This window comes from Staurois parvus, unplaced genomic scaffold, assembly GCF_062004578.1.
Source record: "Staurois parvus isolate SC_StPar_1 unplaced genomic scaffold, SC_StPar_1.0 ptg003852l, whole genome shotgun sequence".
NCBI lineage: Eukaryota > Metazoa > Chordata > Amphibia > Anura > Ranidae > Staurois > Staurois parvus.
The window spans coordinates 1-22,943 of NW_028321647.1; the positions used below are offsets into that span (position 1 = coordinate 1).

At 50.3% G+C, this 22,943-nt stretch overlaps 1 protein-coding gene across 1 annotated transcript; it reads left to right on the plus strand.

The window, feature by feature from the left end:
- The first annotated feature begins 2,892 nt into the window (after positions 1-2,892).
- HCST (hematopoietic cell signal transducer) lies at positions 2,893-22,540 on the plus strand. The gene is made up of 4 exons (XM_089668106.1): positions 2,893-3,080; positions 11,456-11,479; positions 20,202-20,342; positions 22,336-22,540. The coding sequence occupies exons 1-4, from the start codon at positions 3,026-3,028 to the stop codon at positions 22,371-22,373; spliced, it is 258 nt and encodes an 85-aa protein (XP_089524232.1). The 5' UTR covers positions 2,893-3,025; the 3' UTR covers positions 22,374-22,540.
- Positions 22,541-22,943: the final 403 nt, after the last annotated feature.

A 22,943-nucleotide genomic window follows, 5' to 3' on the forward strand; every position in this document is an offset into this window, starting at 1 on the left:
TGCGATTTAAAGTCACGTGACTTGTGTGCAATATCAGGTGCGATTTCTGAAGACTTTATTGCAAAGATTTTTAATGATTTCTTGCGATTTGCGGCGCAGTTTCCATTCTATTGTATGGATGTGAAATTGCAACAAAACTGCAGAAAAAAAGTCACGCAGGAACGACTTTAGAAATCGCGCCGCAGCAAATCGCATGAGACGCCGACATTCACATTCATCAGATGCGATTTCTGAAGACTTGATTGCGACTTGTGAAGATTTGCGACGATTTCTTGCAATTTGCGGCACGATTTTCCATTCTATTCCATGTATTTGAAATCGCGAAAAAAAACTGCAGAAAAAAGTCACGCAGGAACGACTTTAGAAATCGCACCCAGCAAATCGCAAATGTTAAGACACTGATATTCACGTTCTTTAGATGCGATTTCAGGTGCGATTTTCCAATTTGCAAATCGCATCGATATGACCGAGCAATTAGTCATGAGTCACACCGCTGCGATTTAAAATCACGTGACTTGTGTGCAATTTCAGCTCAATTTCAGGTGCGATTTCTGAAGACTTTGTTGCAACTTCTTGCAATTTGCAGTGTGATTTCTCATTTATTCTGTCTGTGAAATTGCAACAAAACTGCAGAAAAAGTCACGCAGGAATAACTTTAGAAATCGCACGTGTTAATACACTGACATTTAAGTTCTTTAGATGCGATTTCAGGTGCGATTTTCCATTTTAAAAATCACACTGATATGACCGGGCAATAAATCATCGGTCACTCCGCTGCGATTTTAAATCACGCAACTTGTGTGCGATTTCAGTTCAATTTCAGATGCGATTTCTGAAGACTTTATTGTGACTTGTGAAGATTTTCAGCGATTTCTTGCCATTTGTGGCGCGATCTCCATTCTATTCCATGTATTTGAAATCGCAACAAAACTGCAGAAAAAGTCACGCGGGAACGACTTTAGAAATCGCACCGCAGCAAATCCCACATTAAGACGCTGATAGTAGCGTTCTTTAGATACGATTTCAGGTGCGACTTTCCAATTTGCAAATCGCTTCGATATGACCGGGCAATTCATCATCGGTCACATCGCTGCGATTTAAAATCACGCAACTTTCTGAAGACTCAATTGCAAAGACATTCACATTCATTGAATGCGATTTCAATTCCCAAATAGCACGTGAAATCGCACCGGTATGACGGGGCGCTAAATCGGTGCGACTCTGTAGCGATCCTGTAGCGATCTTGTAGCGATCCTGTAGCGATCTTGTAGCGACTCTGTAGCGATCCTGTAGTGATCTTGTAGCGACTCTGTAGCAATCCTGTAGCGATCTTGTAGTGATCTTGTAGCGATCCTGTAGTGATCTTGTAGCGATCCTGTAGCAATCTTGTAGCGACTCTGTAACCTGTAGTGATCTTGTAGCGGCTCTGTAGCGATCCTGTAGTGATCTTGTAGCAACTCTGTAGTGATCTTGTAGCGATCCTGTAGTGATCTTATAGCGACTCTGTAGCGATCCTGTAGTGATCTTGTAGCGGCTCTGTAGCGATCCTGTAGTGATCCTGTAGCGATCCTGTAGCAATCTTGTAGCGACTCTGTAGCGATCCTGTAGCGATCCTATAGCGACTCTGTAGCAATCCTGTAGTGATCTTGTAGCGACTCTGTAGCGATCTTGTAGCGACTCTGTAGCGATCCTGTAGCAATCTTGTAGCGACTCTGTAGCGATCCTGTAATGATCTTGTAGCGACTCTGTAGCGATCCTGTAGTGATCTTGTAGCGACTCTGTAGCGATCCTGTAGTGATCTTGTAGCGACTCTGTAGCGATCCTGTAGCGATCTTGTAGCGACTCTGTAGCGATCCTGTAGTGATCTTGTAGTGACTCTGTAGCGATCCTGTAGCGATCTTGTAGCGACTCTGTAGCGATCCTGTAGCGATCTTGTAGCGACTCTGTAGCGATCCTGTAGTGATCTTGTAGCGATCCTGTAGCGATCTTGTAGCGACTCTGTAGCGATCCTGTAGTGATCTTGTAGCGACTCTGTAGCGATCCTGTAGTGATCTTGTAGCGACTCTGTAGCGATCCTGTAGCGATCCTATAGCGACTCTGCAGCGATCCTGTAGTGATCTTGTAGCGACTCTGTAGCGATCCTGTAGCGATCCTGTAGTGATATTGTAGCGATCCTGTAGCGACTCTGTAGTGATCTTGTAGCGATCCTGTAGTGATATTGTAGTGATCTTGTAGCGACTCTGTAGCGACTCTGTAGCGATCCTGTAGTGATCTTGTAGCGATCCTGTAGTGATCTTGTAGCGATCCTGTAGTGATCTTGTAGCGACTCTGTAGCGGCTCTGTAGCGATTCTGTAGTGATCTTGTAGCGATCCTGTAGCGACTCTGTAGTGATCTTGTAGCGATCCTGTAGTGATCCTGTAGCGATCTTGTAGCGACTCTGTAGTGATCCTGTAGCGATCCTGTAGTGATCTTGTAGCGACTCTGTAGCGATCCTGTAGTGATCTTGTAGCGATCCTGTAGCAATCTTGTAGCGACTCTGTAGCGATCCTGTAGTGATCTTGTAGCGACTCTGTAGCGATCCTGTAGTGATCTTGTAGCGACTCTGTAGCGATCCTGTAGTGATCTTGTAGCGACTCTGTAGCGATCCTGTAGTGATCTTGTAGCGACTCTGTAGCGGCTCTGTAGCGATCTTGTAGCGATCCTGTAGCAATCTTGTAGCAACTCTGTAGCGATCCTGTAGTGATCTTGTAGCGACTCTGTAGCGGCTCTGTAGCGATCTTGTAGCGATCCTGTAGTGATCTTGTAGCGACTCTGTAGCGACTCTGTAGCGATCTTGTAGCGATGTATCGCAGAAGAGGGCAGTCTGTAGGCGGCGAGGGCGCTGCGTTACATTTTCCTAGTTCCCCTCCGTCTCGGCGGTGAGGGGAAGACAAAACCACATTTGACATCCTGTCTGGTGCACAATACACGGCAGAAGGTGCGGACCCCCCAGCACAGCGACTTCTCAGCGAACGAAGTGACAAAATGATCGACATGGCGAGGCACATCGTCCCGGCCTTCCTCTTGTGGCTGCCCTGGGGTAAGAGTGACACCATCACTGCAATATGGAGGAAGGAGCCCCAGATCTCCACTCCGGCCATTCCGCAAGAGGGGAGAGGGGGGAGGGGAGGTGACGCCGGATTTTCGCAAACTCGCAAAGGGGATGTGACCGGCCGCATGGAGGCAATCGGGGCGATCTTCACCAGGAGAGCGACTTTCCAATGGTGTCTGTCCACCCCACCCAACGCTGGAAAATTCCCCCACCTGACAGTCTCTTGTATGTCTGAGGGGAGATTTCTGTGCTGTCCCACCATCCCTGTGCTGAGTTCCCGAGTCTGTACACCCGCTGAGCCCATTATGAGCGGAAATAGTGAATGCGGGGTCCGGGGAGAGCGGATATAGTGAATGCGGGGTCCGGGGAGACCGGATATAGTGAATGCGGGGTCCGGGGAGAGCGGATATAGTGAATGCGGGGTCCGGGGAGACCGGATATAGTGAATGCGGGGTCCGGGGAGACCGGATATAGTGAATGCGCGGTCCGGGGAGAGCGGATATAGGGAATGCGGGGTCTGGGGAGAGCGGATATAGTGAATGCGGGGTCCGGGGAGAGCGGATATAGTGAATGCGGGGTCCGGGGAGAGCGGATATAGTGAATGCGGGGTCCGGGGAGACCGGATATAGTGAATGCGGGGTCCGGGGAGAGCGGATATAGTGAATGCGGGGTCCGGGGAGAGCGGATATAGTGAATGCGGGGTCCGGGGAGACCGGATATAGTGAATGCGGGGTCCGGGGAGAGCGGATATAGTGAATGCGGGGTCCGGGGAGACCGGATATAGTGAATGCGGGGTCCGGGGAGACCGGATATAGTGAATGCGGGGTCCGGGGAGAGCGGATATAGTGAATGCGGGGTCCGGGGAGACCGGATATAGTGAATGCGGGGTCCGGGGAGACCGGATATAGTGAATGCGGGGTCCGGGGAGACCGGATATAGTGAATGCGGGGTCCGGGGAGACCGGATATAGTGAATGCGGGGTCCGGGGAGACCGGATATAGTGAATGCGGGGTCCGGGGAGACCGGATATAGTGAATGCGGGGTCCGGGGAGACCGGATATAGTGAATGCGGGGTCCGGGGAGACCGGATATAGTGAATGCGGGGTCCGGGGAGACCGGATATAGTGAATGCGGGGTCCGGGGAGACCGGATATAGTGAATGCGGGGTCCGGGGAGAGCGGATATAGTGAATGCGGGGTCCGGGGAGAGCGGATATAGTGAATGCGGGGTCCGGGGAGAGCGGATATAGTGAATGCGGGGTCCGGGGAGACCGGATATAGTGAATGCGGGGTCCGGGGAGAGCGGATATAGTGAATGAGGGGTCCGGGGAGACCGGATATAGTGAATGCGGGGTCCGGGGAGAGAGGATATAGTGAATGCGGGGTCCGGGGAGAGCGAATATAGTGAATGCGGGGTCCGGGGAGAGCGGATATAGTGAATGCGGGGTCCGGGGAGAGCGGATATAGTGAATGCGGGGTCCGGGGAGACCGGATATAGTGAATGCGGGGTCCGGGGAGAGCGGATATAGTGAATGAGGGGTCCGGGGAGACCGGATATAGTGAATGCGGGGTCCGGGGAGAGAGGATATAGTGAATGCGGGGTCCGGGGAGAGCGGATATAGTGAATGCGGGGTCCGGGGAGAGCGGATATAGTGAATGCGGGGTCCGGGGAGAGCGGATATAGTGAATGAGGGGTCCGGGGAGACCGGATATAGTGAACGCGGGGTCCGGGGAGACCGGATATAGTGAACGCGGGGTCCGGGGAGACCGGATATAGTGAACGCGGGGTCCTGGGAGAGCGGATATAGTGAACGCGGGGTCCGGGGAGAGCGGATATAGTGACTGCGGGGTCCGGGGAGAGCGGATATAGTGACTGCGGGGTCCGGGGAGAGCGGATATAGTGAATGCGGGGTCCGGGGAGAGCGGATATAGTGAATGCGGGGTCCGGGGAGACCGGATATAGTGAATGCGGGGTCCGGGGAGACCGGATATAGTGAATGCGGGGTCCGGGGAGACCAGATATAGTGAATGCGGGGTCTGGGGAGACCAGATATAGTGAATGCGGGGTCCGGGGAGAGCAGATATAGTGAATGCGGGGTCTGGGGAGAGCGGATATAGTGAATGCGGGGTCCGGGGAGACCGGATATAGTGAATGCGGGGTCCGGGGAGAGCGGATATAGTGAATGCGGGGTCCGGGGAGAGCGGATATAGTGAACGCGGGGTCCGGGGAGAGCGGATATAGTGAACGCGGGGTCCGGGGAGAGCGGATATAGTGAATGCGGGGTCCGGGGAGAGCGGATATAGTGAATGCGGGGTCCGGGGAGACCGGATATAGTGAATGCGGGGTCCGGGGAGACCAGATATAGTGAATGCGGGGTCCGGGGAGACCGGATATAGTGAATGCGGGGTCCGGGGAGAGCGGATATAGTGAATGCGGGGTCCGGGGAGAGCGGATATAGTGAATGCGGGGTCCGGGGAGAGCGGATATAGTGAATGAGGGGTCCGGGGAGAGCGGATATAGTGAATGCGGGGTCTGGGGAGAGAGGATATAGTGAATGCGGGGTCCGGGGAGAGCGGATATAGTGAATGAGGGGTCCGGGGAGAGCGGATATAGTGAATGCGGGGTCTGGGGAGAGAGGATATAGTGAATGCGGGGTCCGGGGAGAGCGGATATAGTGAATGCGGGGTCCGGGGAGAGCGGATATAGTGAATGAGGGGTCCGGGGAGAGCGGATATAGTGACTGCGGGGTCCGGGGAGAGCGGATATAGTGAATGCGGGGTCCGGGGAGAGCGGATATAGTGACTGCGGGGTCCGGGGAGAGCGGATATAGTGAATGCGGGGTCCGGGGAGAGCGGATATAGTGAATGCGGGGTCCGGGGAGAGCGGATATAGTGAATGCGGGGTCCGGAGAGAGCGGATATAGTGAATGTGGGGTCCGGGGAGAGCGGATATAGTGAACGCGGGGTCCGGGGAGAGCGGATATAGTGAACGCGGGGTCCGGGGAGAGCGGATATAGTGAACGCGGGGTCCGGGGAGACCGGATATAGTAAACGCGGGGTCCGGGGAGAGCGGATATAGTGAACGCGGGGTCCGGGGAGAGCGGATATAGTGAATGCGGGGTCCGGGGAGAGCGGATATAGTGAATGCGGGGTTCGGGGAGAGCGGATATAGTGAATGCGGGGTCCGGGGAGAGCGGATATAGTGAACGCGGGGTCCGGGGAGAGCGGATATAGTGAACGCGGGGTCCGGGGAGAGCGGATATAGTGAATGCGGGGTCCGGAGAGAGCGGATATAGTGAACGCGGGGTCCGGGGAGAGCGGATATAGTGAACGCGGGGTCCGGGGAGACCTGATATAGTGAATGCGGGGTCCGGGGAGACCGGATATAGTGAACGCGAGGTCCGGGGAGAGCGGATATAGTGAACGTGGGGTCCGGGGAGAGCGGATATAGTGACTGCGGGGTCCGGGGAGAGCGGATATAGTGACTGCGGGGTCCGGGGAGAGCGGATATAGTGAATGCGGGGTCCGGGGAGAGCGGATATAGTGAATGCGGGGTCCGGGGAGAGCGGATATAGTGAACGCGGGGTCCGGGGAGAGCGGATATAGTGAACGCGGGGTCTGGGGAGAGCGGATATAGTGAACGCGGGGTCCGGGGAGAGCGGATATAGTGAACGCGGGGTCCGGGGAGACCGGATATAGTGAACGCGGGGTCCGGGGAGAGCGGATATAGTGAATGCGGGGTCCGGGGAGAGCGGATATAGTGAATGCGGGGTCCGGGGAGAGCGGATATAGTGAATGCGGGGTCCGGGGAGAGCGGATATAGTGAATGCGGGGTCTGGATATAGTGAATGCGGGGTTCGGGGAGAGCAGATATAGTGAATGCGGGGTCCGGGGAGAGCGGATATAGTGAATGCGGGGTCCGGGGAGAGCGGATATAGTGAATGCAGGGTCCGGGGAGAGCGGATATAGTGAATGCGGGGTCCGGGGAGACCGGATATAGTGAATGCGGGGTCCGGGGAGAGCGGATATAGTGAATGCGGGGTCCGGGGAGAGCGGATATAGTGAATGCGGGGTCCGGGGAGAGCGGATATAGTGAATGCGGGGTCCAGGGAGACCGGATATAGTGAATGCGGGGTCCGGGGAGAGCGGATATAGTGAATGAGGGGTCCGGGGAGACCGGATATAGTGAATGCGGGGTCTGGGGAGAGAGGATATAGTGAATGCGGGGTCCGGGGAGAGCGAATATAGTGAATGCGGGGTCCGGGGAGAGCGGATATAGTGAATGCGGGGTCCGGGGAGAGCGGATATAGTGAATGAGGGGTCCAGGGAGACCGGATATAGTGAATGCGGGGTCCGGGGAGAGCGGATATAGTGAACGCGGGGTCCGGGGAGACCGGATATAGTGAACGCGGGGTCCGGGGAGAGCGGATATAGTGAATGCGGGGTCCGGGGAGAGCGGATATAGTGAATGCGGGGTCCGGGGAGAGCGGATATAGTGAATGCGGGGTCTGGATATAGTGAATGCGGGGTTCGGGGAGAGCAGATATAGTGAATGCGGGGTCCGGGGAGAGCGGATATAGTGAATGCGGGGTCCGGGGAGAGCGGATATAGTGAATGCGGGGTCCGGGGAGACCAGATATAGTGAATGCGGGGTCCGGGGAGACCGGATATAGTGAATGCGGGGTCCGGGGAGAGCGGATATAGTGAATGCGGGGTCCGGGGAGAGCGGATATAGTGAATGCGGGGTCCGGGGAGAGCGGATATAGTGAATGCGGGGTCCAGGGAGACCGGATATAGTGAATGCGGGGTCCGGGGAGAGCGGATATAGTGAATGAGGGGTCCGGGGAGACCGGATATAGTGAATGCGGGGTCTGGGGAGAGAGGATATAGTGAATGCGGGGTCCGGGGAGAGCGGATATAGTGAATGCGGGGTCCGGGGAGAGCGGATATAGTGAATGCGGGGTCCGGGGAGAGCGGATATAGTGAATGAGGGGTCCGGGGAGAGCGGATATAGTGACTGCGGGGTCCGGGGAGAGCGGATATAGTGAATGCGGGGTCCGGGGAGAGCGGATATAGTGACTGCGGGGTCCGGGGAGAGCGGATATAGTGACTGCGGGGTCCGGGGAGAGCGGATATAGTGAATGCGGGGTCCGGGGAGAGCGGATATAGTGAATGCGGGGTCCGGGGAGAGCGGATATAGTGACTGCGGGGTCCGGGGAGAGCGGATATAGTGAATGCGGGGTCCGGGGAGAGCGGATATAGTGAACGCGGGGTCCGGGGAGAGCGGATATAGTGAACGCGGGGTCCGGGGAGAGCGGATATAGTGAATGTGGGGTCCGGGGAGAGCGGATATAGTGAATGCGGGGTCCGGGGAGAGCGGATATAGTGAATGCGGGGTCTGGATATAGTGAATGCGGGGTTCGGGGAGAGCAGATATAGTGAATGCGGGGTCCGGGGAGAGCGGATATAGTGAATGCGGGGTCCGGGGAGAGAGGATACAGTGAATGCGGGGCCCGGGGAGAGCGGATATAGTGAATGCGGGGTCCTGGGAGAGCGCTATAGGGAATGCGGGGTCTGGGGAGAGAGGATATAGTGAATGCGGGGTCCGGGGAGAGCGGATATAGTGAATGCGGGGTCCGGGGAGAGCGGATATAGTGAATGCGGGGTCCGGGGAGACCGGATATAGTGAATGCGGGGTCCGGGGAGACCGGATATAGTGAATGCGGGGTCCGGGGAGAGCGGATATAGTGAATGCGGGGTCCGGGGAGAGCGGATATAGTGAATGCGGGGTCCGGGGAGAGCGGATATAGTGAATGCGGGGTCCGGGGAGACCGGATATAGTGAATGCGGGGTCCGGGGAGAGCGGATATAGTGAATGCGGGGTCTGGGGAGAGAGGATATAGTGAATGCGGGGTCCGGGGAGACCGGATATAGTGAATGCGCGGTCTGGGGAGAGAGGATATAGTGAATGCGGGGTCCGGGGAGAGCGAATATAGTGAATGCGGGGTCCGGGGAGAGCGGATATAGTGAATGCGGGGTCCGGGGAGAGCGGATATAGTGAATGAGGGGTCCGGGGAGAGCGGATATAGTGACTGCGGGGTCCGGGGAGAGCGGATATAGTGAATGCGGGGTCCGGGGAGAGCGGATATAGTGACTGCGGGGTCCGGGGAGAGCGGATATAGTGAATGCGGGGTTCGGGGAGAGCGGATATAGTGAATGCGGGGTCCGGGGAGAGCGGATATAGTGAATGCGGGGTCCGGGGAGAGCGGATATAGTGAATGCGGGGTCCGGGGAGAGCGGATATAGTGAATGCGGGGTCCGGGGAGAGCGGATATAGTGAATGCGGGGTCCGGGGAGAGCGGATATAGTGAATGCGGGGTCCGGGGAGAGCGGATATAGTGAATGCGGGGTCCGGGGAGAGCGGATATAGTGAATGCGGGGTCCGGGGAGAGCGGATATAGTGAACGTGGGGTCCGGGGAGAGCGGATATAGTGAATGCGGGGTCCGGGGAGAGCGGATATAGTGAACGCGGGGTCCGGGGAGAGCGGATATAGTGAACGCGGGGTCCGGGGAGAGCGGATATAGTGAACGCGGGGTCCGGAGAGAGCGGATATAGTGAACGCGGGGTCCGGGGAGAGCGGATATAGTGAACGCGGGGTCCGGGGAGACCTGATATAGTGAATGCGGGGTCCGGGGAGACCGGATATAGTGAACGCGGGGTCCGGGGAGAGCGGATATAGTGAACGTGGGGTCCGGGGAGAGCGGATATAGTGACTGCGGGGTCCGGGGAGAGCGGATATAGTGACTGCGGGGTCCGGGGAGAGCGGATATAGTGAATGCGGGGTTCGGGGAGAGCGGATATAGTGAATGCGGGGTCCGGGGAGAGCGGATATAGTGAATGCGGGGTCCGGGGAGACCGGATATAGTGAACGCGGGGTCCAGGGAGAGCGGATATAGTGAACGCGGGGTCTGGGGAGAGTGGATATAGTGAACGCGGGGTCCGGGGAGAGCGGATATAGTGAACGCGGGGTCCGGGGAGACCGGATATAGTGAACGCGGGGTCCGGGGAGAGCGGATATAGTGAATGCGGGGTCCGGGGAGAGCGGATATAGTGAATGCGGGGTCCGGGGAGAGCGGATATAGTGAATGCGGGGTACGGGGAGAGCGGATATAGTGAATGCGTGGTCTGGATATAGTGAATGCGGGGTTCGGGGAGAGCAGATATAGTGAATGCGGGGTCCGGGGAGAGCGGATATAGTGAATGCGGGGTCCGGGGAGAGAGGATACAGTGAATGCGGGGCCCGGGGAGAGCGGATATAGTGAATGCGGGGTCCGGGGAGAGCGGATATAGTGAATGCGGGGTCCGGGGAGAGCGGATACAGTGAATGCGGGGCTCAGAATAAACATTCTGCATATAATATGCTGAAGCCCCTCCCTGCTGCCTCTCTCCTTATCACATACTGCCGTTTCATTGACAAAAAAAACCTCCAACCCCCCCCCCCGCCCATTTATTTATATATCATTTTTTCAGTTGTGGAAAATACAGGTATATAAATCAGCTTTTATTGGCATACACCAAAAAAAAGAGACAGAAGCTCAGAATGAACAGGATGCATGTAATCTGACCCCCAGTGTCCCTCTGTACATCTTATCACAGTATAATACTGCAGTCTCATTGCCACAGAAACATTTATATAAATATATATATATAATATAAATCAACATATACTAACATATACTAAAATGGAAAGAGAGGACCAGAATGAACAGGCTGCATGTACATGTAATTTGAACGCCGTACCCCTTACCTGCTAGCTCTCAGTGTAATGCAGGGTCATGAAAAAAAAAAAACATTATATATATTATATATAATATTGTACAGTTATATATGATGATTATATTTATTTAAAAAAAAAAAAAAAAAAAAAAAAATATATATATATATATATATATATATACACAAACACCAAAAAGAGAGAACCTCAGAATGAACAGGCTGCATGTACATGTAATTTGAACGCCGTGCCCCTTCCCTGATAGCTTGCAGGGTCATAAAAAAACCCCATTATATATATTATATATGATATTGTACAGTTATATATAATGATTATATTTATTAAAAAAAATTGAGGGGAAAAAAAAAAATATATATATATACACCAAAAAGAGAGAAGCCCAGAATGAACAGGCTGCATGTAATCTGATCTCAGCTACTCTCTGTTCTCTCATAGGCTGCAGTGTATTACCCCGCCCACCTAGTCCTCAGTCCAATGACATGCAGAGATCTCCGCTCTGCTCCGCCCTCATTGGATTATGAAGATAATATCTGCCGTTTCTCACGTTTTCTCTTTCTCTCTTCCTCAGGATTTGCAGCCGCGTCTGACGCAGGTAAACCAATCACTGCCTCCCGTTATCTGTATCTGCAACCTTGTTATAGGAAACGTTTGTATCAGTTGTGTAGCGTGGAAGGATCTCCCTGTTCTCTGCGCTACATTGTATCACTTTGGTGTTCATGAAATGAACAACAGGTGCACTAGATGGGCAACAATGAGACGACCCCCAAAACAGGAATGGTTTTACAGGTGACATTTGTTTCCCGCCTCATCTTCTCTGACTGTCTCTCACTAGTTTTGCATTTGGCTCGGGTCAGTGTCACTACTGGTAGTATGAGGCCATACCTGGACCCTACAGAGGTTGCACAGGCAGTCCAACTCCTCCAGGATGGCTCATCAATACGTGCCATTGCCAGAAGGTTTGCTGTGTCTCCCAGCACAGTCTCAAGAGCATGGAGGAGGTTCCAGGAGACAAGAGCATGGAGGAGATTCCAGGAGAGAAGAGCACGGAGGAGATTCCAGGAGACAAGAGCATGGAGGAGATTCCAGGAGACAAGAGCATGGAGGAGATTCCAGGAGACAAGAGCATGGAGGAGATTCCAGGAGACGAGAGCATGGAGGAGATTCCAGGAGACAAGAGCATGGAGGAGATTCCAGGAGACAAGAGCATGGAGGAGATTCCAGGATACAAGAGCATGGAGGAGATTCCAGGAGACAGGCAGTTCCTCTAGGAGGGCTGGACAGGGCCGTAGAAGGTCCTTAACCCATCAGCAGGACCGGTATCTGCTCCTTTGTGAAGGAGGAACAGGAGGAGCCCTGCCAGAGCCCTACAAAATGACCTCCAGCAGGCCACTGGTGTGAAGGTCTCTGACCAAACAATCAGAAACAGACTTCATGAGGGTGGCCTGAGGGCCCGACGTCCTCTAGTGGGCCCTGTGCTCACTGCCTGGTACCATAGAGCTGGATTGGCATTTGCCATTGAACCCCAGAATTGGCAGGTCCACCACTGGCACCCTGTGCTTTCCACAGATGAGAGCAGGTTCCCCCTGAGCACATGTGACAGACATGAAAGGGTCTGGAGAAGCCGTGGAGAACGTTCTGCTGCCTGTAACATGGTTCAGCATTACCGTTGTGGTGGTGGGTCAGTGATGGTCTGGGGAGGCATCTCCATGGAGGGACACACAGACCTCTACAGGCTAGACAATGGCCCCCTGACTGCCATTAGGTATGGGGATGAAATCCTTGGACCCATTGTCAGACCCTACACTGGTGCAGTGGGTCCTGGGTTCCTCCTGGTGCAGTGGGTCCTGGGTTCCTCCTGGTGCGGTGGGTCCTAGGTTCCTCCTGGTGCAGTGGGTCCTGGGTTCCTCCTGGTGCAGTGGGTCCTGGGTTCCTCCTGGTGCGGTGGGTCCTGGGTTCCTCCTGGTGCAGTGGGTCCTAGGTTCGTCCTGGTGCAATGGGTCCTGGGTTCCTCCTGGTGTGTCCTGGGTTCCTCCTGGTGCGGTGGGTCCTGGGTTCCTCCTGGTGCGGTGGGTCCTGGGTTCCTCCTGGTGCCGTGGGTCCTGGGTTCCTCCTGGTGCCGTGGGTCCTGGGATCCTCCTGGTGCCGTGGGTCCTGGGTTCCTCCTGGTGCAGTGAGTCCTGGGTTCCTCCTGGTGCCGTGGGTCCTGGGTTCCTCCTGGTGCAATGGGTCCTGGGTTCCTCCTGGTGCAATGGGTCCTGGGTTCCTCCTGGTGCGGTGGGTCCTGGGTTCCTCCTGGTGCAGACAATGCCCGGCCTCATGTGGGGAGAGTATGCAGGCAGTTCCTGGAGGATGAAGGAATTGATACCATTGAATGGCCCCCACGCTCTCCTGACCTAAATCCAATAGAACCCCTCTGGGATGTCATGTTTCTGTCCATCCGACGCCGCCAGGTTTCACCTCAGACTGTCCAGGAGCTCAGTGATGGTCCAGATCTGGGAGGAAATCCCCCAGGACACCATCCGTGGTCTCTTTAGGAGCCTCCCCCCCGACGTTGTCAGGCATGCATACAAGCACGTGGGGGCCACACAGACTACTGAGGACCATTCTGAGTTGCTGCAATGACATTTCACCAACATGGACTCGCCTGCTGCATCATTTCTTCACTTTGATTTTCGGGATGTCTTTGGATTCAGTCCTCTGTAGGTCGATCATTTTCATTTCCATCCAACGATGGGGCGTCTTTACGTTCCTCACCCATCCCCCGTCCATGTCAGTATAGAGATCCAGCAGGAGATTCCTCCAAATTGAGATCTGATGGGTGTTCAGAGTCTTCCTTTCATTTTTTTGAGCCGTGTATATATATTATGGTTGCACAAATATCGTTTTTTTTACGGGTGAGTACCGATACTTTCGGTCAAGTACTTGCTGATACCGGAGTTCCGATACCTTTGCAGTGCAATTTGAACCCATACAAAATGAATCAAATCACACTGCAAAGAATGGCATGCAGTTTCCCGCACCGCTTCTGTGTGATCCCACATGCAGTTTCCTGCACCGCTTCTGTGTGATCCCACATGCAGTTTCCCGCACCGCTTCTGTGTGATCCCACATGCAGTTTCCCGCACCGCTTCTGTGTGATCCCACATGCAGTTTCCCGCACCGCTTCTGTGTGATCCCACATGCAGTTTCCCGCACCGCTTCTGTGTGATCCCACATGCAGTTTCCCGCACCGCTTCTGTGTGATCCCACATGCAGTTTCCCGCACCGCTTCTGTGTGATCCCACATGCAGTTTCCCGCACCGCTTCTGTGTGATCCCACATGCAGTTTCCCGCACCGCTTCTGTGTGATCCCGGGATGAAGTGACTATGACAAGCCTGGGTTCTTATATTATTAACCACGTCAAGTCCAAACACTTTCACCTGTCCAGGCCAATTTTCAGCTTTCAGCGCCGTCACACTTTGAATGACAATTGCGCGGTCATGCAACACTGTACCCATATGAATTTTTTACCATTTTTTTGAGACAGATAAAGCTTTTTTTTTGGTGCTATTTATTCACCGCTGGGAGTTTTATTTTTTTGCTATATAAATGAAAAAGTCCGAAAATTTTGAAGTGTTTTTCTTATAAAATTTTGCAAATAAATAATATTTCTTCATAAATCTTGGCCAACATTGATTCAGTTATCTTTTTAGTAAAAAAAAAAACAAAAAAAAACAAATTAGTTTCTAACCAAAAATTATAATTTTTAAAAAATGTTTTTTTACATTTTTATTTTTTTTTTTATATTATTATTTATGTTTTTTTGAACATACTGTCATCCTACCATTACAGTGTCACCATGGTGACACTGTACTACTTGTGGGGGGTGATGAAGATATATATTTTTTTTTTTACACTGATTGCTTTGTACACCCATAACGGCTGTAAAAGCAATCATTCCTCATTCTCTCTGGCTGCATTCTTGCTGTGAGAGCTGTAATTGGTCACAGCTTGTCACATGGTACAAGTCTGTTGTGAATGGCCCTGTACCATGTGATCTCTGTGATCATTCACAGATTTCACACGTAGTAAGCAATGATGTCAGAAGTGACACCTTGCTTACTTGTATTAATGTGATCACTGATTGGCCAATCAGGGATCACATGATCGGGACCTCACACAGAGGTCCCGTACAACGATCGGACACAGCAGGCACCGGATCGCGGTGCTGCGTGCTCCCAGGGAGCGCGCACAGTCCAATATGGTGGGTGAATGGCAACCCGCCCCTGCACTGCCACCCTCCGGCCTTTTATATACATGGGCCGGCCGGGAAGTGGTTAATATATTTCGCCTTTCTTATATTATATTGTATTATATTATCCATTTGACGCCCGGCCTATAGCCGTTTGGCGGCCGCAAAAATGCATTAGCCTTCTGGGGGTGTACGCCATTTGACGTCCTCCCGCACATGCGCAGGTCGCGCGGGTGCAGAGCCACGCAGCGGCGCGATCTGTCACCGGCTGTGTACCTCAGACACGGCCGATGACAGATCTGAGTATCGGCCCCGTTGCCGATACCATGTGACCTGCTGTGACTAATCACAGCAGGTCACATGACAGTTGTATACAATGGATGGCTTCATTCATGCCATCCATTGTATACTAGTGCCTAGCTGTGAATGGTCACAGCAGGTCACATGCACATGTCATGTGATTAGCTGTGGCCAAATCACAGCTAAGCACAAAAAAAAACCAAAAAACCCCCTGAATGAATCGATGTCATTCAGGTAAATGCTTGCAAGTAATGCAAGTAATTCTTTGCTATAAGCAAGTTGTGTAAAAAAAAAAAAAAATTACTGATCACTTCCCCAAAGTAGTACAATGTTACTATGGTAACATTGTACTACTTTGGTCATAGTGAAATATGAAAAAAAATCTTAAAAAAAATAAAAAAAAATGTAATAAAAAATTAAAAATAATAAAAAAAAATAAAAAAATAAAAATAATATATATATTTTTTTTTTCATACTGTCACCAGTCCGTGTCCCTGATCACCACCATGCCAGTTATATGATGACTCTGTACTGCACTGGTGACAGTATGTAAAAAAAATAGTGAAAATAATTTTTTTAATTTTTTCATTTTCCGAAAAATTATGACAAAAAAGATACAACTTCAAAAAACTCGCCATTCCTCTTATGAGGTACATCGGACTGTCTACTCTGCAAAAAGGGGTCATTTGGGGGATATCTGTACTGTCCTGACATTTGGGGGATATCTGTACTGTTCTGACATTTGGGGGATATCTGTACCGTCCTGACATTTGGGGGATATCTGTACTGTTCTGACATTTGGGGGATATCTGTACCGTTCTGACATTTGGGGGATATCTGTCCTGTCCTGACATTTGGGGGATATCTGTACTGTTCTGACATTTGGGGGATATCTGTACCGTCCTGACATTTGGGGGATATCTGTACTGTCCTGACATTTGGGAGATGTCTGTACTGTCCTGACATTTGGGGGATATCTGTACTGTCCTGACATTTGGGGGATATCTGTACTGTCCTGACATTTGGGGGATATCTGTACCGTCCTGACATTTGGGGGATATCTGTACTGTTCTGACATTTGGGGGATATCTGTACTGTCCTGACATTTGGGGGATATCTGTACTGTTCTGACATTTGGGGGATATCTGTACCGTCCTGACATTTGGGGGATATCTGTACTGTCCTGACATTTGGGAGATGTCTGTACCGTCCTGACATTTGGGGGACATCTGTACCGTCCTGACATTTGGGGGATATCTGTACCATCCTGACATTTGGGGGATATCTGTACTGTCCTGACATTTGGGGGGGATTTGTACCGTTCTGACATTTGGGGGATATCTGTACTGTCTTGACATTTGGGGGATATCTGTACCGTCCTGACATTTGGGGGATATCTGTACCATCCTGACATTTGGGGGATATCTGTACTGTCCTGACATTTGGGGGGGATTTGTACCGTTCTGACATTTGGGGGATATCTGTACTGTCTTGACATTTGGGGGATATCTGTACCGTCCTGACATTTGGGGGATATCTGTACCGTCCTGACATTTGGGGGATATCTGTACTGTCCTGACATTTGGGGGATATCTGTACTGTCCTGACATTTGGGGGATATCTGTACCGTCCTGACATTTGGGGGATATCTGTACCATCCTGACATTTGGGGGATATCTGTACTGTCCTGACATTTGGGGGATATCTGTACCATCCTGACATTTGGGGGATATCTGTACTGTCCTGACATTTGGGGGATATCTGTACTGTCCTGACATTTGGGGGATATCTGTACTGTTCTGACATTCTTGGACCACAAGAAATTAGATTGGCCGTCAGTACTTCAGGATTGATCAATATTCAGATCTATCCCATAGTTTGTGAACTCTATAACTTTCCTACAAACTAAATAATACATCCTAATTTGGGTTATTGTCACCAAAGTCATGGAGCAGAATACATCTCGGCCTAAATTTATGAAGAATAATTATTTATTTGTAAACTTTTATAACAGAAACAAAGAAAAACTTGGTTTTTTTTCAAAATTTTTGGTCTTTTTTTGTTAATTTAGCAAAAAATAAAAACCCCAGCGGTGATTAAATACCACCAAAAGAAAGCTCTAGTTGTGCGAAGAAAATGATAAAATTTTAGTTTGGGTACAAGGTTGTATGACCGCGCAATTGTCATTGAAAGTGTGAGAGCGCTGAAACCTGAAAAGTGGCCTGGGGGGGGGAAGGGGGTAGAAGTGCCCGCTATGGAAGGGGTTAAATTATATTACATTATATCGTATTATATCATATTATATTATATTATTATATTAATGACTTGGAGGTCCGTGGCTGGTGGTCCTTTGTGTATTTCACCTTTCTCTTCCTGAACAATACAGGAAGCTCACAGACAACCCGAGAAAAATATTTAGAAATTAATAATAAATTCCCGACCGCCTTCCCTGGCCAGTGATTTGGACGCCACAGCTTCTGTCTTTTCAATATATACATTTGGATGGTTCTGCTTTTTGTAGTCTTGAAGTCCATCGTTTGGGGAAGTAAATAGTTCTGAGTTTGGAAAAGAAATAAAACGACAACAACAAGAAGAGTGTTTGATAAACTTTTATGAACATAATAATGATGAGGAACATACGAAGGATTGCTGTCACTGCGGGTTTTATTGTCTGCACCCCAGGAAAGTAGGGATCCTCCGATGCCCTTTGTACATTTCAGTCCTTGTCCTCGCACAAGATAATCAAAGCGGTATTAAACCTCAAACCAGAAACGTCATATATCACAGCTTACCAATCACCAGTGGTGGCGGCTGCATTCGTTTTCTTTTCTTTGGCCTTTTCCCCTCTGTTTTCACCTGGTGATCTGGCCGGTAACACACCTCCTGTGTTAGAGCGCCTCCACTCTGAATGAGGGAGCACAGGGGGCACCTTTGGACAGCAGCATTGTCAGTGTCCAGATGTTAGATGCACTAGCAGATTTACATACACTAACAAATTGAAGCCAAACTTCAGTTCACGCTTTATAATCGGTTACAGTTTTTTCTTCCCTTTTGGGATAAAGGTGTTACTTAAATAAATAAAAGCTGATCATTGTAAGCCCCCCTGTCAGTGGTAGATGGTTTGTCTCACCCCCTGTAACTGATACAGTTGTGGTCAAATGTTTGCCTCCCCCGGGGCAGAAATGGTGATATTTTGGCATTTATATTGAAAATCTGATTGATCGTACCAAAAAAAACTGTCTTTTATTGAAGGATGGTGATGATATGAAGCCATTTATTATCACATAGTCGTTCGGCTCCTTTTTAAATCCTAATGATAACAGAAATCCCCCAAAAGGCCTGGATCAAAGTCTCCGCCCCCCCGATCAGACGTCTCCGCCCCCTGGAATGTTTGGCCTTGGCACAGACAAACAAGGGGCCACACACGGGTTATAATGGCAATCAAAGGGTGATTTCCCACATATGTGGCTTTATAAATTAGTGTCAGTGTATAAATAGTCAGTGAGTTTGTTCGCTCTCACGTGGATGCACTGAGCAGGCTAGATACTGAGCCATGGGGAGCAGAAAAGAACCGACAAAAGACCTGCGGAACAAGGTAATGGAATTTTAAAAAGATGGAAAAGGATATGAAAAGATGTCCAAAGCCTTGATTATGCCAGTCCAGGGGTGTCCCTAGGCAGGTGCGGGGGGTGCGCGCCGCACCGGGTGACACCTACCGCACGAGGTGACACCGGACCTGCTCCACGAAAAGGTAAATTGTAAAGCAAGCCGACGATCCCCGCAGGATGGATTGGATCTGCTGATTGAGCATAATGGATCGGAGTCCGATCCATTATGCTCCCCAATCCGCAGATCCCATCCATCCTGCGGGGATCGTCGGCGTGCAACCTATACGGGGTGACACCGGACCCGCTCCACGAATTGGTAAGTTGTAAAGAAAGCCGACGATCCCCGCAGGATGGATCAGATCTGCGGATTGGGGAGCATAATGGATCGGACTCTGACCCATTATGCTCAATCAGCAGATCCGATCCATCCTGCGGGGATCGTCGGAGGGGGTGTCACCAAGTGTCATCGCAATCCTGGTGGAATGACACCGGGATTCATTCATCCTGAAAGACTGAGGACACCTAGTGGCAGAAAGCTGCTTTTTAATTTTTTTAATGCCTCCAAGAGGACAATTTCCAAAAAAGTACTTGGAGTTGTTTTCTAATATTTTAAAGATCTCGTTTTCATCATAATATTTGTAATTATAAATGTTCATGGGGGGCAGATGTGCTTTGCCATCACATGTACAGGCTCTGCCTCCTCAACACAATGAGATTGTTGAATAAATAAATGTTATCATTTTTGGCCCGCTGTCCCATAGATGGATCTACTCCTGAGGTTGCCAATGCCGTGTCAGTTACTTTGTCTATTCCTCTTTGGTGTTGGGTGGTCCATTCTTCACATGAAGGCCCACCATTCTGAATGATGAGACGATACGGGATCAGGGGCGGACTGACCATTCGAGCACTCGGGCACTGCCCGAGGGCCCGGGGTCAGTAAGGGGGCCCCATGAGATGCCCCTGGTACCTTTTATTGGCTGTTTCATAGGCTTTTTTGGGCGTGGGAGAGGACACAGGGGCCCCATGATCCCCTATTGCCCGGGGGCCCCATGAGTTGTCAGTCCACCCCTGTACGGGACTGAGGAGTTTTTGCATACCTTAGAGACAGCGAATATTCAAGTAGGAAGAACTTTCCAGTTCAAACGTGACCCCATCGCCTCTTTCTGTTTTGCAGAATCTTCCTGCGGGGACTGTTACCATATTGATACAACCACTCTGGTTGGTGTGGTGATCGGAGATGTTTTCTTAACGGTGGTCATCATCCTGGTGGTCTACTACTGCACGAAGCAGAGCTTCCAGAGAAGGAATAACGATGGTAAGAACTGTTGTACTGGAGGAGAGGGAAGGAAGGAAGCAGGAAGGAAAGAAAGGATGGAGGGAAGGAAGGAAGGAGATGGGGGACAGAGATAAAGGGAAAGGTTCTCCTAAATTGGTCATCATCCTGGTGGCCTACTACTGCATGAAGCAGAGCTTCCAGAGAAGGAATACAGATGGTAAGAAGTGTTGTACTGGAGGAGAGGGAAGGAAGGAAGGAAGAAGGAAGGAAGGAAGGAAGGAAGGAAGGGAGGGAGGGAAAGGTTCTCCTAAATTGGTCATCATCCTGGTGGCCTACTACTGCATGAAGCAGAGCTTCCAGAGAAGGAATAACGATGGTAAGAAGTGTTGTACTGGAGGGGAGGGAAGGAAGGAAGGAAGGAAGCAGGAAGGAAAGAAAGGATAGAGGGAAGGGAGGAAGCAGGAAGGAAAGAAAGGATAGAGGGAAGGAAGGAAGGAGAAGGGGGACAGAGATAAAGGGAAAGGTTCTCCTAAATTGGTCATCATCCTGGTGGTCTACTACTGCATGAAGCAGAGCTTCTAGAGAAGGAATACAGATGGTAAGAAATGTTGTACTGGAGGAGAGGGAAGGAAGGAAGGAAGAAGGAAGGAAGGAAGCAGGAAGGAAGGAAGGAAGGAAGGAAGGGAGGGAGGGAAAGGTTCTCATAAATTGGTCATCATCCTGGTGGTCTACTACTGCATGAAGCAGAGCTTCCAGAGAAGGAATAACGATGGTAAGAAGTGTTGTACTGGAGGGGAGGGAAGGAAGGAAGGAAGGAAGCAGGAAGGAAAGAAAGGATAGAGGGAAGGGAGGAAGCAGGAAGGAAAGAAAGGATAGAGGGAAGGAAGGAAGGAAGGAAGGAAGGAAGGAAGGAAGGAAGGGAGGGAGGGAGGGAGGGAAGGAAGGAAGGAGAAGGGGGACAGAGATAAAGGGAAAGGTTCTCCTAAATTGGTCATCATCCTGGTGGTCTACTACTGCATGAAGCAGAGCTTCCAGAGAAGGAATACAGATGGTAAGAAGTGTTGTTGTGGAGGGAGGGAATGAAGGAAGGAAAGATAGGATAAAGGGAGGGAAGGAGGGAAGGAAGAAAGGAAGGAAGGGATCCCCACATGGAAGAAAAATATATTTGAAATATATTATTAAAATATTCTTCCCAAATATATTGACATATATTTGAAATGCTACCATTTTGGCCGTATTCAATATATTTCAAAATGTATTTCAATAAATATATATATATACTGTATGTTGAAATGTGTTTTTATTACAAAATATATGAAAAATATTTGTTAAAATGACATTTTTATATGTTAAAAAAATCTGAAGAATATATTTTAAAAAAATATAGTTTTAAAAACTATGAGGAAGGAAAGAAGGAAGGAAAGGGGAGGAAAGAAGGAAGGGAAGAAAAGACAGAAGGGAAGGAAGGAAAGAAGGAAGGGAAGGGAAGGAAAGAAGGAAGGGAAGGAAAGAAGGAAGGGAAGGAAAGAAGGAAGGGAAGAAGGAAGAGAAGGGTAGGAAAGGAAGAAAAGAATGAACAGAAGGAAGGGAAGGAAAGAAGGGAAGGGGAGGAGAAGGGAGGGAAGGGGAGGAGAAATGAGGGAAGGGGAGGAGGAAAAGAGAAAAGAGGGAAGGAGAGGAGGAAAGGAGAAGAGAGGGAAGGGGTGAGAGATGAGGGGAAGGAGAGGAGAGGAAAAAGGAAAGGAAAAAGGGTGAGGGAAGAAGGAATATTTGGTGAAACTGAGCTATGCTAGCTTTTGGTAAAATGAAGCTGTTTGCTTTCAGAATGTCTCTCTCAAATTGAAACTTCAAATCAGGAAATATTTATAATAAAACAATTCTATGCATTTGATGTTAATTTCTACAGACAAGGCGCACCCCACCATTCATAAAGTCATAAGAATGTCAAAGTCTATATTGTTTCTGTAAGGAGTGATCCTTCGTCATTTTTAGCTGCCTTGTGATGACAAACTGTTCCCTTTGTGTCTTCCAGATGACAAGAAAGTCTACATGAACATGCCGATAAGATGAGAACGACCTCCTCGCTCCCTCATTGGCTCCTGACCCTCATTCATATACTACACATTTTATTCAGTTAGCGGAGGTCTGCTGACCCACCAACAAGCTTCACAGTCTGCTGTGTTTCTCCTTTTGTATTTTTATGTTACATTTGTGTATAAAGTTACTCTTGTCCTTCACACAGGAATCTGATCATTTTTGATTTCTGAAATAATAAAGAAAGCTGCCATTAAAATACATCTACCGCACGGGTGTCAAACTGGTGGCCTTCCAGCTGTTGCCAAACTACAAGTCCCATGAGGCATTGCAAGATTGACAGTTACAAGCCTGACTCCCAAAGGCAGGGGCATGATGGGACTTGTAGTTTCGCAACAGCTGGAGGACCACCAGTTTGACACCCCTGCTTTACATCATCACGGGTGTCAAACTGGTGGCCCTCCAGCTGTTGCTAAACTACAAGTCCCATGAGCCATTGCAAGATTAATAGTTACAAGCCTGACTCCCAAAGGCAGAGGCATGATGGGACTTGTAGTTTTGCAACAGCTGGAGGGCCGTCAGTTTGATTTCCCTGGTCTACTGGAA

What these genes read in the sequence shown, in the direction of transcription:
- HCST (XM_089668106.1), top strand. Translation starts at nt 3,026, where the DNA reads ATGATCGACATGGCGAGGCACATCGTCCCGGCCTTCCTCTTGTGGCTG. An exon ending in CCTCTTGTGGCTGCCCTGGG is followed by an intron (nt 3,081 to 11,455) that starts GTAAGAGTGACA and finishes TCTCTTCCTCAG; the next exon opens with GATTTGCAGCCGCGTCTGAC. An exon ending in CCAGAGAAGGAATAACGATG is followed by an intron (nt 20,343 to 22,335) that starts GTAAGAACTGTT and finishes TGTGTCTTCCAG; the next exon opens with ATGACAAGAAAGTCTACATG.